Genomic DNA, 17,357 nt, shown 5'->3' with positions numbered 1-17,357 from the left:
AGTTTAAACATGGGAATGTCTCAAACAGGGGTACAGATTTAAATTGGGCCAACCAGGACCAGGCTAGGAGTGTGGCTACTGGGCTGATAAGGAATGTCCATGGGGTGAGGGCGGGCTTCTCCTAAAGGCATTCATTACAAATTATACACCTCACTGTGCAGGTGGTAACCTGAAGCTCACAGGTCACCAGATTTCCCACTCTGGTTTACATAAGCACAATTGCTTTAAAATTTATTTTATTGAAGTATAGTTGATTTACAAGGTTGTGTTAATTTCTTGAACTCATTTCCACTACCTCTGCCACAACCAGGCACTCCCCCTCCAAACATAGTCTGTGCAACACAATCAGCCGACGGATGGTCATTTTATGTTTTCTAAGATGAGTATTGATGGACATTTTTGTACCAAATTCTACTTCTCTCAAACTCAGTGATCTCCATCCATGACATTAACATTCAGTAATAGAATATGACATTGGGCTGCATTCTTCAGTAAGAGAAATTGCTATCCTCCTCCGCTCACGTTCTATTAGCAAACATGTCAGTTGCTAAAGAAATCCTTTTGCCAAAAGTAGGAAATGAGGAAAATCAAGTAAACATATAAATCAGTTGTTTCATTAAACTCAGTGTGTGAGAATCCTTGTTTACTGATTTTAAGGGTCTAAAAGGAAGTTTTGTTTTTCGCTGACAAAGGTCCATATAGTCAAAGCTATGGTTTCTCCAGTAGTCAAGTACAGATGTGAGGTGGACCGTAAAGAAGGCTGAGCACCGAAGAATTGATGCTTTCCAACTGTGGTGCTGGAGAACACTCTTGAGAGTCCCTTGGACTGCAAGGAGATCGAATCAGTCAATCCTAAAGGAAACCAACCCTGAATATTCATTGGAAGGACTGATGCTGAAGGTGCTCCAATATTTTGGCCACCTGATGTGAACACCTGACTCACTGGAAAGGATCCTGATGCTGGGAAAGAGAGAGAGCAGAAAGAGAAGAGGGCGGCAGAGGATGAGATGGTTAGAGAGCATTACTGACTCAATGGACATGAGTTTGAGCCAACTCTAAGAGATAGTGAAAGACAGGGAAGCCTGGCGTACTGCAGTCCATGGGGTCGCAGAGTCAAACACGACTTATTGACTGAACAAAGCAGCAGCATAACTTACAAATTTACAGACAATGCTCATGAAAACTAGAGCATTTTATAAATATGGCCAAATCAAAATGACTCTATTCTTTCCTTTGGGTCCCAAAGTCTTTTGTGGCATTCATGTTTGACTGAAATTGTTTTAAAAAATCTCTAAGACTTATCTGTTTAAAGATTTAAAAATGGTTATCCCCTGCAAGTTCCAGGAAAGAAATTATCAGATAAATTTCATGTGAAACCACCAATTATTAGACATTCCATTCACAAGCATCAGTTCTATACCAACTGCTAGTTCTTAAACAGACATATAAACAGCATCGTTATCTAATTTTTCCTTCCAAGAAAGTAATAAAAATCATTCTTTTGAAAAATTATCAGATATGCATATAACTTTAGCAGAAATCAAAAACAGAGTATAAGAGATAAGGGGAAAAAAAACATAACAGCAATAAATCTTTATTGAGGTTTTTTTTTAACAAAATAATTTTAAAAACAAAAACCCCCACATGTAAACAAGAAAGTAAATAAAGTTAGTTGGCATTATTATGTACATCCAAGAATCAAAACAAGTCCTATGTTAACATTCCATAATCAAGTAAAGTGTTTTGACCCATCAATGTTCCAAGGGTACCTATATTTAATGTCATCAATAATGAAATCTTATCTTTGAACATTATAATATGGTTTATGGATTATGAAGTTTAGGTTTTCATTTTTCTCATCAATTCCTTATGCCATATGTTCACTAGTCCTAAAATGTATTTATGTTGTTCATATTAGTCCAAAACATCCATTGTCCCAAATTAACCAGGTTACAGTTATTTGATCTCCTCCAGAAGAGTTTTTAAAGGGTGGGATGTGCTAAAATCCATATATGACAACATCATTTTTCAAAGCTAACCTAATTCTAAATTCTATCTAACTCATCTGCCATGTCTTCATTTCTTCTCACTTTCTATACATACATTAAATACCATAGCAACTTTACCTTAAAAAATGCAGTTAATACATTAATACACATTCAGGCAGCAATTTCTGACAAAGTTGTAGTTTATTTACCAAGAAAAAAATGTTCATTTTTAAAATTAATTTGAGTACTGTCTTAGTAATGTTACTTAATTGAGAATGATGGCTTCATCAAACCCTAGTGAGGGTTTGATATACACATTAATACAATTCAAAATTAAAGAGATTAAATTATAATTCATATGGAGGAAATTTCCTCAGTTCTGGGAAGAAAGACCAAAATATATTGTTTTATTAATATAAAATGTTATTCAGTGTCTGTTTTTGCTAATTGTATTTAATTCACTTTATAAGCTTAAAAAAAAAGTACCTGGCTAATTTTTGCAAGAGGCTTCAATTTGAGTTTAAAAGGTAGTTCTTTTCTGTCAGTTAAAATAATTTAAAGATGTGCACAATATGTTTGTACTGTTTAAGGCAGGTGCCAAGCACATTTTCAAAGGTAATAAACTTACCAAGTAGAATGTTCTCCCAAAGGAAAAGAAAAGAAAAGCTCATAACAGTTTTTGTTTAAGACAGATGTTCAAATAGCACTCTTCTTTTAGGTGATTTAAAAATAATTTGACAGCTGAACCGCCTATGGTCATAATACATATCACTTACAAAGGACAAGTAACAGACACAAAATTAATGGTATACTTTTAATATTCTTACAAGTCTCTTTAAGTTGGTGCCTCGTGGCTTTAACAAGATTTGTATTCTGTGTAAAAAGATTCAGAACATAAATACACTAAGGAATGAATATAATTTCTCTATGCCATGCAGAAAAGAAGTCAACATTTTACACATCATCACTCTCAAAGAGTTCTAATTAAAATCCAAACTGTTCCCATTTTTGCATCATTGTCATTCTTTGGCAAAAGATTCAAAATAGCCATGGGTTAGGAAAAACTGTTTACTCATAGTCTTCATTTTTGCAAAATAAATGTGCTTTGTAAAAGGAATCTTCACTGTGCCTGGTTTATACTAAATAATTATAATAGGCAAAATATAATGGCTTTTTAAATTAATCTACTCCTAAAGCTTTGAGTTGCCGTTCAATCTCTTCATCGGAGATTGTAGACTTTGAAGTAGAGGCAGATGGTAAGCTTCGGGCAGCTGATGGAGCTTTGGCCATCTATATTAAAGAGAGAAAAAGAGGAAAAAAAAAAATGTATTAACAAACTTTCGGGTTAGGACATAAAGGATATGCTGCAAGAGGTGTAATTTACTTTTCAAATAGATATTAAAAAACATACACCTAACATAAAGGAAAACTTAAAACAATGACATGAAGAGAAAGTACTTCCATCTGAGAGAATAGGACATTCGTTCATACCTTTCCAGAGATTTCAATTCCAATTTCATCAAGAACTTGATTCACAATATCTTGGCTTTCTTCTTCATCATCAGAGCCATCAAAGATGTCATCAAGTGTGTCATTGACTTGAGGGGAGAAGAGGAAACAAAGCAGTCACTTTCAAACAGATTTCAGGTTAGGTTTATATTTTCAGAAAAAGGCCAGCAATGTAATTTACACAGTGCAAATAAAATCTATGAATAGATGGAGAAAAGTAAATACCTTAGTTTACACTTAAGAACAGGAAAAAAAAAAAAAAAAAACAGACTCTGATAAATGGAAAGGTAAATGATTATAAAAGTTTCAAATGGAAGAGATGACACCCATCTGGAAGGAAGAAATACTTGAGATGGTCACTGAAGGACACAGATATACAGTAGCATGAGCAAAGACACAGTGGGAAGCAGCAGGGATACATGTAAGGAAGAGTAAGCTCTTCTGTTTGACTATGTAAGATGTATAAATGGGAAGTGGTTGGGAAGGAAAGAATTTAAAAAACTGGCCTATGATTGTTATTAACATAATCACTGGGGAAGGTCCCAGAGGAAGAAAGACAAGTAACCTAGCCTGATCTCACTGTAAGTACCCTGCTAATTGGTTGTCTGATAAACAGACTAATACTTGCCAGCAAGAGAGTCCCTGTTTATGAACTTAGCAGGCTGTTTTCATTTTAGGATTGTTGTAGCTACAACCTATGGGTTTATATCTATAAGTCCCTTGAAAATAACACATAAGATAGGTGACCATCTGAGGTATAAATTTAATATATTTCCTACACTTTGTGAATGTTCTGTTCAACATGAAATAAGCAAACAGATTAGACATATCATCTATGATGCTTATGTCTGTTATGGGAAGAAAAAGATTTGGAGAGTCATTTCAGACGGCCCCGCCCCTCTCCCTGTTCTGCAAGAGTATCTTAATAGCTTGTATCCTTGACATTGCTAATAAAGCTTGATATTGGTTAAGATCTCTACTGAGCATTGTTTGATAATTTTGATTTTTTGTGTTAGTTTAATAGTATAAAATCAACTGGAAAAAGCTAAAGAGCTTAAGACCAAAAAAAAAAAGGAACACCATCTCTGAAGAAGTAAAGTTAATGCTAAATTTTTATTTAGAATCTCAGTTCTTACACTTAGTAACTGGCCAACTTTACGGGAAGTCACTTTACCACTCTGGGCCTCAATATTTGCGTTGAGAAAAGAAAAGGGCTTGACCTGAAAATTGTGTTTGATTTATGATGTGGGACTTTATTTTTGTAGTCAGAAAAGTGCCACTATGGGAATCTGATCAGCATGCTCAGAAGTAAGCCTCCAGAAAAATTATTTAGCAGTGATACTCAGATGGTAGTGAAGTAACAAGGGCTGCAGGGAGTCCTGCAGGTTAGAGTTAATAAGGGCCTGAATGAAAAACTACTCACAGAAAAAAATGAAAGAAGAGGACAGAGAAGCAGCACCAGAATGGTGTAGTCAGGATTAGCAGAGAAAAATGTTTTCAGGAAAAGTGTTAACAAAATTAAAGATATAATACAAATTCCCCAAAGATCTTGTTTCCAAAACCTGAATGTGAACAAGCATTGGAACAACACTGTAAAATATAAATTCTAATTTGAAAAAGATATGTCCATCTAAAGCTTGTATTTATCTTTGGATGAAAATACTAATGTTAATACACTTTACTGAAAAAATGAGTAACCACCAATAACTACTATTCTTTCAGACTTGCAAATTACTAAATTACAAATGAGAACAAGTGATAGATACGAATTTTAAATACAGGCTTACTGATTCTCTTCACTATGGCTTAAAGGAATATTTAATTCCTCCACTAAGATCTGCTCACACCTGTGCCATCATTGGAATCCACATAAACATTTAGATACTATGAAAATTATATAAATGGCAATTCTCTCAGTCACTAAAAATTCACTAATGATGTTTTTGAAAAATTATATTTTTAAAAGTAAAGGTTAAAATAAAAACTAAAGAGTTTTTGAAACTCTCAAAGACATATGCATGTGTGCTCAGTCATGATGGACACTTTGTATCCCCATGAAAGACAGCCCATGAGGTTCCTCTATCCAGAGAATTCTCCAGGTAAGAATACTGGAGTGGGTGGCCATCTCCCTCTTCTCCAGAGTCTTCCCAACCCAGGGATCAAACCCAGGTCGCCTGTATTGCAGGCAGATTAGATTCTTTACCATTTGAGCCATCATGGAAGCCCCAAGAATTTTGGATAGGGTATCCATTCCCTTCTCCAGGGAATCTTACTGACCCAGGGATTGAACCTGGGTCTCCTGCATTGCAAGCAGATTCTTTACCATCTGACCCACCAAGGAAGCACAGTGTCGTTAAACCACAGAAAAAAAATCAGATCAGATCAGTCGCTCAGTCGTGTCCGACTCTTTGCGACCCCATGAATCGCAGCACGCCAGGTCTCCCTGTCCATCATCAACTCCCGGAGTTCACTCAGACTCACGTCCATCGAGTCAGTGATGCCATCCAGCCATCTTATCCTCTGTCGTCCCCTTCTCCTCCTGCCCCCAATCCCTCCCAGCATCAGAGTCTTTTCCAATGAGTCAACTCTTCGCATGAGGTGGCCAAAGTACTGGAGTTTCAGCTTTAGCATCATTCCTTCCAAAGAAATCCCAGGGCTGATCTCCTTCAGAATGGACTGGGTGGATCTCCTTGCAGTCCAAGGGACTCTCAAGAGTCTTCTCCAACACCACAGGTCAAAAGCATCAATTCTTCGGCGCTCAGCCTTCTTCACAGTCCAACTCTCACATCCATACATGACCACAGGAAAAACTATAGCCTTGACTAGACGAACCTTTGTTGGCAAAGTAATGTCTCTGCTTTTGAATATGCTATCTAGGTTGGTCATAACTTTCGTTCCAAGGAGTAAGTGCCTTTTAATTTCATGGCTGCAGTCACCATCTGCAGTGATTTTGGAGCCCAGAAAAATAAAGTCTGACACTGTTGCCACTGTTTCCCCATCTATTTCCCATGAAGTGATGGGACCCAATGCCATGATCTTCATTTTCTGAATGTTGAGCTTTAAGCCAACTTTTTCACTCTCCACTTTCGCTTTCATCAAGAGGCTTTTGAGTTCCTTTTCACTTTCTGCCATAAGGGTAGTGTCATCTGCATATCTGAGGTGATTGATAATTCTCCCGGCAATCTTGATTCCAGTTTGTGTTTCTTCCAGTCCAGCGTTTTTCATGATGTACTCTGCATATAGGTTAAATAAACAGGGTGACAATATATAGCCTTGACAAACTCCTTTTCCTATTTGGAACCAGTCTGTTGTTCCATGTCCAGTTCTAACTGTTGCTTCCTGACCTGCATACAAGTTTCTCAAGAGGCAGATCAGGTGGTCTGGTATTCCCATCTCTTTCAGAATTTTCCAGTTTATTCTGATCCACACAGTCAAAGGCTTTGGCATAGTCAATAAAGCAGAAATAGATGTTTTTCTGGAACTCTCTTGCTTTTTCCATGATCCAGCGGATGTTGGCAATTTGATCTCTGGTTCCCCTGCCTTTTCTAAATCCAGCTTGAACATCTGGAAGTTCACGGTTCAAGTACTGCTGAAGCCCGGCTTGGAGAATTTTGAGCATTACTTTACTAGCATGTGAGATGAGCACAATTGTGCGGTAGTTTGAGCATTCTTTGGCATTGCCTTTCTCTGGGATTGGAATGAAAACTGACCTTTTCCAGTCCTGTGGCCACTGCTGAGTTTTCCAAATTTGCTGGCATATTGAGGGCAGCACTTTCACAGCATCATCTTTAAGGATTTGGAATAGCTCAACTGGAATTCCATCACCTCCACTAGCTTTGTTCATAGTGATGCTTTCTAAGGCCCACTTGACTTCACATTCCAGGATGTCTGGTTCTAGGTCAGTGATCACACCATCGTGATTATCTGGGTCGTGAAGATCTTTTTTGTACAGTTCTTCTGTGTATTCTTGCCATCTCTTCTTAATATCTTCTGCTTCTGTTAGGTCTATACCATTTCTGTCCTTTATCGAGCTCATCTTTGCATGAAATGTTCCTTTGGTATCTCTGATTTTCTTGAAGAGATCCCTAGTCTTTCCCATTCTGTTGTTTTCCTCTGTTTCTTTGCACTGATCGCTAAAGAAGGCTTTCTTATCTCTTCTTGCAATTCTTTGGAACTCTGCATTCAGATGTTTATATCTTTCCTTTTCTCCTTTGCTTTTCGCTTCTCTTCTTTTCCCAGCTATTTGTAAGGCCTCCCCAGACAGCCATTTTGCTTTTTTGCATTTCTTTTCTATGGGAATGGTCTTGATCCCTGTCTCCTTTACAATGTCACTAACCTCATCCCATAGTTCATCAGAAGAAAAACAGATACTCTGAAATAAAATACTAGGACTTTCATGAATTTAGTAATCCTAGTAATTTAGATAGTGCTTTATACAATAAATGCTGTCAAATTAAAATGCTAGGAGATAAACAACAGCTAAACTGACATATCCCTATATAGTTGTAAAATAGTTAGACAATATCTTTGTGAAACAATGATGCCAGTTTTGACATATTATACAAGTAACAATTCAATGTATTTTACAAGTAAGAATGCAATGTTGACCAGGGTGCTGTGAAGGGTCACTCATTTGTTATCGATGAAATAAAGATTACATAGTCCTTCTGAAATAATCTGGTAGTTTGAACCAAATTGAGAGTCCCTTGGACAGCAAGGAAATCTAACCAGTCCATCCTAAAGGAAATCCGTCCTGAATATTCATTGGAAGGACTGATGCTGAAGCTGAAACTCCAATACTTTGGCCACCTGATGTGAAGAACTGACTCATTTGAAAACACCCTGATGCTGGAAATGACTGAAGGTGGGAGGAGAAGGGGACGACAGAGGACAAGATGTTTGGATGGCATCACTGACTCGATGGATGTAAGTTTGAGTAAACTCTGGGAGTTGGTGATGGACAGGGAGGCTTGGCATGCTGCAGTCCATGGGGTCACAAAGAGTCGGACATGACTGAGTGACTGAACTGAACTGATGAACCAAAAGTCGTATAAAAGTTAATAGTCTAAGAACACTGAAGAAATTCAGACAGATATTACAGAAACATATTTATCAAAGGACTGTCAAATAAACTGAACATTTTAAAACAATCTTGCTGTTGCTGCTGCTAAGTCACTTCAGTCGTGTCCGACTCTGTGCGACCCCATAGACGGCAGCCCACCAGGCTCCCCCGTCCCTGGGATTCTCCAGGCAAGAACACTGGAGTGGGTTGCCATTTCCATCTCCAATGCATGAAAGTGAAAAGTGAAAGTGAAGTTGCTCAGTCATGTCTGACCCTCAGCGACCCCATGGACTACAGTCTACCGGGCTCCTCCATCCATGGGATTTTCCAGGCAAGAGTACTGGAGTGGGATGCCACTGCCTTCTCTGTTAAAACAATCTTACCAACCAATATAAGAATTGTTCAATAAATTAGGATATATTGATGTTATATAATATTAAAGCCATTAAAAAAAACAGAAAATTCAAGGTTATGAGGACATCTTTATGTTATACTACTATGTTTTTTAAAGGCAAGATAAGATTCAAAATCATCTATGTTATCTCATTTTATAAGATATAGAAAAATATAGGAAAGAAATAAATAATATTAACACTATAGGTGGTATAATGATAAATTTGTCTATAGCCTTATTCCTCTTATCCCTCATATTTCTACCACAGTATGTAGTTTATACTCAACAAGAAGAAAATTAAATATTAAATTTAGACTCTGGAAGGGGAAAAAGAAAAAAGAATGAAAGAGCTCCATTATCTCTACCTCTAATATAAATAGATCTTCTAGAGTATGAAATATATAAGATCTTCTATAATATGAAAAAATATAAATATATCTTCTGTATATTTACAGATCTTCTACAGTATGAAATAATCAACACAACTCTTAGATTATCTAACTTATACTAAGAAGCACTGTTTTATTCACAAGTTGGTTTTGATTCTCTAATCTATAAAGTAAAATTGCCAAGGCCAAATAGCACAGAAATAAGGCATCACATATTTTACATTTTTCTTTCAGCTAAATGTTAATAGAATTTTGAGCCTTACACAAAAACTTGATGAAATTCCAATACAGTCATCTATTTAGAAGAGAGCTACATTATTTCTCATTTGTGTCTTCATGGGTGACAATATGAGGTTGTTAGTAAATAAACTTGCTAATTGAAAGATGAAACAACTGAAAATTTCATTACAAGTGATTAAACTTACTCATTTCCTCAGTCATTTCCATTTTCATGTTTTCCTTCTGGAAATTCTGCATTGTTTGTAATGTCTTTTGTGGATCCATCTTCTTGTTTACTGCCTGCATTGTCTTTAAACATATGAAAAGATTCATGTTACATACATAATTATGAAAATTTTACTATGGAATAAGTCCAAAGGGAACACATCAGTAAAGGTAGATTTTTTTAAAAGATAAACATTCTGCCATTATCAAACATGAAAGTGTTAATATTATAAAAAAAAATTAAACTACTCATTTGGAAACCATCTGCTTAACATCTATATAATAAAGGCCACTGTGAAAAAACTCATCTGAACAGTAGGCAAAACATTATGTAATAAAAAAATACTGCTAACAAAATCCATTGTTACTCATATAGGAAAACTACATTTGCCTGTTATGTGGCAAGCAGGTAATGGCTACATTTAAAAAAAAATATTAATTTTTTTCCAAAAATTTTCATGTCTGAATTACAGGACACTTATTTAACCTATTTATTCACTTAAAACCATGATTTCAAGAAATGATAAAAACACTTAGCTTTGCAAAAAATATGTGAATATTTTATATTCACAACTAATTTAATTAAAACAAATTAATGATATCAAGTATGGCCAAAATATTTTATATATTATTATCATATATGTATATGGGTATATGTGTTTATTGTATGTGTGTTATATAAAATATGTCAGTTCAAAGATAGGAAGCAAACACAGTCTTTTATGCATGCTGCAGCCAAAGTAATTTTTTCAAATACAACACTGTACTCTCCCATCCCCCACCAGCTCACACATACCTAATTCTCTAGAGGCTTTGAGTTGTTCTTAGCACTGAAAATTCAATTCCATAAATTGACTTGTGAGACCAAACATCCTAACCCTGCCTAACAAGCCAGTCTCATTCTGCACCACTGCCCTCTGGGTACACTGATCTTCTATTTCCTTAAATGTACTGTGTTCCCTCCCACCACAGGACCTCTGCATATACTGTCCCTCTGCTGGAATGCTCTTCTTTACTTGCTTTCACTATAAATACTTCAGATCTCAGTTTCTCACCTTAGGGCAGCAGTTTCTGACACCCTAGGTTAAAACAGATAATCCTGTTAAATCCTACTCAGTACAGATAAAAGTTTATGTATTGGTGTAAATTATATGACTTTATTTGCAAATTACAGTACTGTTACAAAAATATACTAATAACAACTACAATGCTGACAGTGATAAAAGAGCAGCTAATGCTGATATATATTATTTCTGTGTGCCAGGCACTGTTCTAAGCACTATATGTATAAAATATAATAATATTTAAAGTTAAATACATTTAAACCTAACAAGTCTTTATGTGCTGCTGCTGCTAAGTCGCTTCAGTTGTGTACAACTCTATGCGACCCCGTAGACGGCAGCCTACCAGGCTCCTCCATCCCTGGGATTCTCCAGGAGAGAACACTGGAGTGGGTTGCCATTTCCTTTTCCAATGCATGAAAGTGAAAAGTGAAAGTGTATTACCATTTCCTCTCTATTACAAATGAAGAATGAAGAACCTGTCGAGATCACACAGCTATCAAGCAAGATATGAACCTAAGTAATCTGACTCCAAAGCCCATGTTTCTAAGCACTGAATTAAAGGGAAAAAAGTAAAAGTGTTAGTCATTCAGTCATGTCCAACTCTTTACGATCCCATGGACTGTGGCCCGCCAGGCTCCTCTCTCCATTGAATTTTCCAGGCAAGAATACTGGAGTGGGTAGCCATTCCCTTCTCCAGGTAATCTTCTTGACCCAGGACTGAACCCGGGTCTCTTGCATTACAGACAGATTCTTTACCATCTGAGCCACCAGGGAAGCCCAATCACTAAACTAAAACTACCTCTCAAATGCGCTGCTTTGTAAATAGACTTTAATCAGCACTTGCCTGGTTGTGTTTCCCATTTCATCCCCATCACTTATTATAGTTCCTACTTAGAGGACCTAAACAAATATTTCTTGAATCAACAAATTTTTAAGAAATTTAAGTGAAAATTCTAATTCGTACATTGCTATATGGCAGGACCACATTAGATATGCTTTCTTCCCCTATCACTTGCAGAAAATTGCAAAATGAGTTGTCTTCTTCTTCAACATTATTGAAAGGTTATCCAGCTCTGGTGTGTGATCTTCAGATAGGACCTTATCTTAAAATTAGATAGATATTTAGTTCTATCGATTTGTAAAACCAAAAAAGGAAAACAAAGTTTTTTTGCTCTTAACCATGCATTTCCACTGTAAATGACTAAGATCCATCAAAAGTAAGTAAACTGACAGAATAACCTTTATTCAGAATAAACAGCTTTGAAACAATCTGTTTTTTAAGGAACACAATGTGCCACTGTACTTACTGTACATAAAATGGACACTTCTATTTCATGTGTTCTGTGGTCTAAAAGGCAATTTTAGTTAATCCTCATTATTTCTGAATTCCTTATTTGTGAATTTGTCTACTCACTAAAATGTATTTGTAACCTCAAGTCAATACTTGCAGTACTTTTATGCTCGTTTGTGGACATGCACAGAGTAGCACAAAGTTTGAGTGGCCCAACAAGCACAATTCCAGCTTAGATCTCCCAGATGACACCCTGCCGTCTTGACTCAGCACTAATAATGTAAATTAGTGTCATCTTTGTGGACTATTTTTTTCCTTTTGGTTGGTGATATCACTGTTTAAAATGTTCCTCTAAGCATAGGACTGAATTATGGTCTAGACAAGTTAACAACAACTGTGATCAAAGGCTCACAGGCACCTAACCCTCCATTTCCCCTAGGAACAATGGTTCGATATTCCCTAATTCAGTGTTCCTCAAACTTTATAGAATGCAATTACTGCAAATAATGAGAATTAATGGTTATGGACTATTTTCCTAATATATATAACCCTGCACTTTCTCTCCTCTGTGGTTAATCTTTTCTTTTTGCTCTTTATATTCATACTCTTTCTTCCCTTTATTTAAAGCCTACTGATAATTTTGGTCTTCCAGAAAGTCTTTCACATCAATCTATTCAAGGATCTGTGCAGTTCACTGAAACATGGAGAACAGAATGTTGTAGAGTGTAAAGCTTCCTTTTTAGCACATCTCAACCTTCTCCCACCGCCAAAATGAACTATGTAATATATGTGAGAGCAGAGCCTTTGTCTTGAACTTCTGGTCTCTCACAGTTCTTAATACACAGCAAAGAGCTCACTATTTATTAAATGTCTGAAAGGCTCACAGTCTTTTAAGTTCTACAGTAAAATCAATAAGTTTTTTTAATATAAGGGCTGTAAGTTAAACTTACATTCTTGATAAAATGAACTGATAAATTCTTCTGAAAATACTCATGCATCTTTCTGACACATTCATGAAAATGAATCAAGAGGAAACTATAATTCAAATTATTACATCAAAATATATAGCATATGAAATAAGAAGCCCTAAAATCTTTTTTAAAATTTAAGGGAAAAAAACTAAATAATGTTTTAAGTCAATTTAAAAACTTTAGAAGTTACATGTAATCCTGGAAGAGTGGAAGTGCCTAAAACAAAAATTTCATATTAAAACAAATTGATAAAAAGCCTAGAAATATTTATCTTAATTATGTTTAATTATAACTCATTTGATTAAAAATTACAAAGATTCTATACCATATATATGTTATCATACACATACACACACACACATATAAAAGAGGGAGCTTTAAATCTAATTTGAATGCTGATATTTAAACATCTCAGATGAAATCACAAAGCTATGGATATAAAGGTTTCCACTTACTTTTGCTGTAGTAGACATGGCTCCTGCCATCTTCATCTGAGAATTCATCACTTTTGTTTGTGTGGACATGGAAGTGACTTTTGAACTTACAGCAAAGGTTCTTGTTTTTTGTTTCCGTAGATGTACAAGCTGTTTGGCTAAAACTCTGCAAGCTTCTTTATTACCAATCTTGGCCATTTTCTTAATTTCTAATTCCTATCAGAGGAAATAAAAAGAAGGAGTAAGATCATTAAAGGGGGAGTCCTCAGTGATTTGAGAAGAATAGACTGAACATATACATTATATCCTTTCACCCTGATTATGAAGAAAGAGGCTTTAACAAAGTCATACAAATAGTCATTTGAGAGGGCAAACTGTTTTACATGTTTATATGGATAAGACGGAACTAGTACTGTGTTCTACACAAAGAAAGCAAGTCTACAAAACAGTACTCACATAAAGCCGAAAAGAAAATTTAAAAACTCAATCCAAAAGTAGGTAGGAAAAAACAAAAAATCAAAGGAGGAATTAGTAGAAGATAGCAAAGAAAAAAAAAAAGAGTACAGTGGTAGATTTGAAGCTAGTAATACAGACAACTATCTTTAATGAAAAGGTCCATTTACTATCTTAAGTAAGAGACAGATTGGCAAATTAGATGTTGTTTAGTTGCTAAGTCATGTCTGATTCTTTGTGACCCTGTGGACTGTAGCCTGCCAGGCTCCTCTGTCCATGGGATTCTCCACGCAAGAATACTGGAGTGGGTTGCCATTTCCTTCTCAGAACATAAAAATATATGCTATCTCAAGAAAACAACTTTGATTAGCAAAACAAAGCTATATAAAGCTAAGTAAAAGGATAGAACAAATATATTCTATATAAATACTTAGTAAAATCTGGAAATTTGGAGTGGTTACATTAACTAGATTAAAAAAAAAAAAAAGAAAAGGGAGTATTACCAGAATAAAGGGGGCATTTCATAACAAAAGAATTAATACATAAAGATGTCAAACCAATCCTAAATGTGTATGCACCTAAAACAGTGCTTCCAGATTTACGAAGTGCAACTGATACAACTGAAAGGAGAAACAGACAAAGACACAAGTAGCATAAGGGACATCAGCAACTCCTTTCTTAAGTATATTGCTGTATTTTAGGACGAGTGGACAGATTTACAAAGGTGTAAATTTACAAATTTACAAAAGTGTATTTTAGGACGAGTGTACAGATTTACAAAAGCACTATCACCAACCTGACCTAACCAACATTCACTAAAAACTCCATCACCAAGAGCAGAATACTCTTTGCAAGTGCACATTAAAAAAAAAAAAAGGAATTACCAAAAATATACCACATTCTGGATCAGAAAACAAGGTTCAACAAAAATAAAAGGATTGGAATCCTACAGGTATGATTTCTAACTGGAGTGAAATTAAACTTAGAAAGCAGTAAGAAAAATAAGAAAGGAAAATAACAAGCAGAAATTAGGAAACGTGGTTCGAAATAAGTCATGCAAGAATTGATGCTTTCCAATTGTAGTACTGGAGAAGACTCTGGAGAGTCCCTTGGACAACAAGGAGATCAAACCACTTAATTCTAAAGGAAATCAACTCTGAACATTCATTGGAAGGACTGATGCTGAGGCTGAAGCTCCAATACTTTGGCCACATGATGCAGAGTCAACTCATTAGAAAAGACCCTGATGCTGGTCAAGATGGAGGGAATGAGGAGAAGGGGGAGACAGAGGATGAGTTGGTTGGATGGCATCACTAACTAAATGGACATAAATTTGAGCCAACTCTGGGAGATAGTGGAGGACAGGCAAGCCTGGCGTGCTGCAGTACACGGGGTTGTGACAACAACAATAACAACATAGAAAAAAAAATCACAGGGGAAATGAGATAATATTTTGAACTTAATAAAATAAAAATGCACATATCAAAATGTGTGAGTTGCAGTAAAAACAGTTCTTAGAAATTTAAAGTGTTAGAGCTTACATTTAGAAAAACTGAGTATCTAGTAGGCTTCAAAATAGAGAAAGTAGAAAAAAGCAGAGAAAATAAAACACAAAGTATATAGAAAGAAAGAAATATATAAAGAGAAGAAATCTATAAACTAGGAAGGAAAAAAATACAGAAAATTAATGAGATCAAAAGCTTTTTCTTTTACAAGAAATTGATCAAATTGATAAACCACTGCCAATTAGAAGAAAGAAAAAAACAGAGAATACACAAATGACAAATACTGAAAATGCAGAGGAGGGCATCACTTAACAACCAAAAGATGTTAAAGAATAGTAAGAAAATATTATAAACACAATGTTATTACATTTTAAAATTTAGTAGAGATGAACAAATTATTTGACAGATGTACACTACCAAAACCTCATTCAAAACGTAGAAAGTTTGATCCATTCTATACCTATTTTCTAAAAATTGAAAATTTTAGAATTTAAAAATCTAGCCATAAAGAGATTTTTGTTTAGTTCAAACATCTATCCACAAAGAAAACTTCACTTTACTGATGAAACCGATCAAACATTTAAAAAAGAAATACACAGACCCTTCCAGTAAATGAAACAGAAAGGGACACTAGCCAACTCATGCTTTAAGGTCAGCAGTACTCTGATGTTAAACTACATAAGGACACCACACAAAAAGATAACTACAAATTAACAGTTTTCATGATCAGAGATACTAATATTCTTATGAAAATTTCAACAAATTGAAATAAAATATTTTTTTAAAAGTTCATCATTACTAATGAAGTTATCCCAATAGCAAAAGTTTGATTCAACTTTGGAAAATCATCAGTTATGTAATTCACTATACTAACAGACTAAAGAAGAAAAACTACATAATTATAATCTCAATAGATGCAAAAAAAGACAGCACTTGACAAAATAAGTTCCTGATAAAAACTCTCAACAACTAGATAAAGGAACTTCAACCTGAGAAAGGGCGTCTACAAAAAGCCTATAGCTAATAAACGATGACAAAAGGAAGAAAAATTTTATTTACACAGATGACATGATTGTCTATGTAGAAATCTAATAGAATCTACAAAAAGGCTACTAGACTGAGTTTAGGAAGGTTACAGAATAAAAGATCAATGTACAAAAAAAAAATGAATGTATTTCTATATACCAGCAACAAAAAGTATCAGAAATATGATGAAAGTAGCACAGGATCAGTATAACCCTGAAATGACCTGGGAAATGACCCTAATGTTCATTAGCTGGTAAACGGATAGTCAAATTTTGCAATGTCCACACATGGAATAACAGTTATCAGTAAAAATGATGATACATGTAATGACACTGATTAAGCTCAAAATAATTATGAATGAAAGAAGCCATATAAACATGAAATCACTTTACGATTTCATCTATATAAAATTCTTGCAAATGTAAAATCTACAATGACAGACCAGTGTTTGCCTAACTGAGGAGGAAATAGGGAGAAAGGGGATGGGTAGAAGCGATTATAAAGGGAATAAGAAAACTTTTGGGGATGATGGATATGTTCATTACCTTGACTGTAGTAATCGTTTCATGAGTTAATACATATGTCAAAATGTGTCAAATTATTTGCTTTAAACATGGACAATCAATTGCATGTCAACTATACCTCAAGCATGTTGGTTTTTAAAAATGTTTTAAGCAATATACATTTAAAAACGTAACAGAAAAATACTTAAAGATAGCCAATCTATTTTAAAAGTATATTCATTATCACAGACATTGTCAATAACAGTTAAAATATAAAGTAAGACACCCCATTGGTTAACACAGTTATTTTCTTGCAACCCTCTC

General features: G+C 35.1%; 1 protein-coding gene across 1 annotated transcript in view; it reads right to left on the bottom strand.

Moving 5' to 3' along the window:
* Window positions 1-1,578: 1,578 nt before the first annotated feature.
* CHMP2B (charged multivesicular body protein 2B) overlaps window positions 1,579-17,357 on the bottom strand; it is a 33,903-nt gene continuing 18,124 nt past the window's right edge. Inside the window, exons 3-6 of the mRNA NM_001035472.1 lie at window positions 13,568-13,762; window positions 9,768-9,870; window positions 3,480-3,586; window positions 1,579-3,278 (exon numbers count right to left, since the gene is read on the bottom strand). Of these exons, the coding sequence (NP_001030549.1) occupies window positions 3,168-3,278; window positions 3,480-3,586; window positions 9,768-9,870; window positions 13,568-13,762 (516 nt within the window). The 3' untranslated portion in view covers window positions 1,579-3,167. The remainder of the gene's footprint in view (window positions 3,279-3,479; window positions 3,587-9,767; window positions 9,871-13,567; window positions 13,763-17,357) is intronic.

The sequence above is a fragment of the Bos taurus genome, chromosome 1, assembly GCF_002263795.3.
Source record: "Bos taurus isolate L1 Dominette 01449 registration number 42190680 breed Hereford chromosome 1, ARS-UCD2.0, whole genome shotgun sequence".
In the NCBI taxonomy this organism is placed as follows: domain Eukaryota; kingdom Metazoa; phylum Chordata; class Mammalia; order Artiodactyla; family Bovidae; genus Bos; species Bos taurus.
The sequence above is the reverse complement of the archived record's forward strand: the minus strand, read 5'-3'. Positions and strand labels throughout refer to the sequence as shown.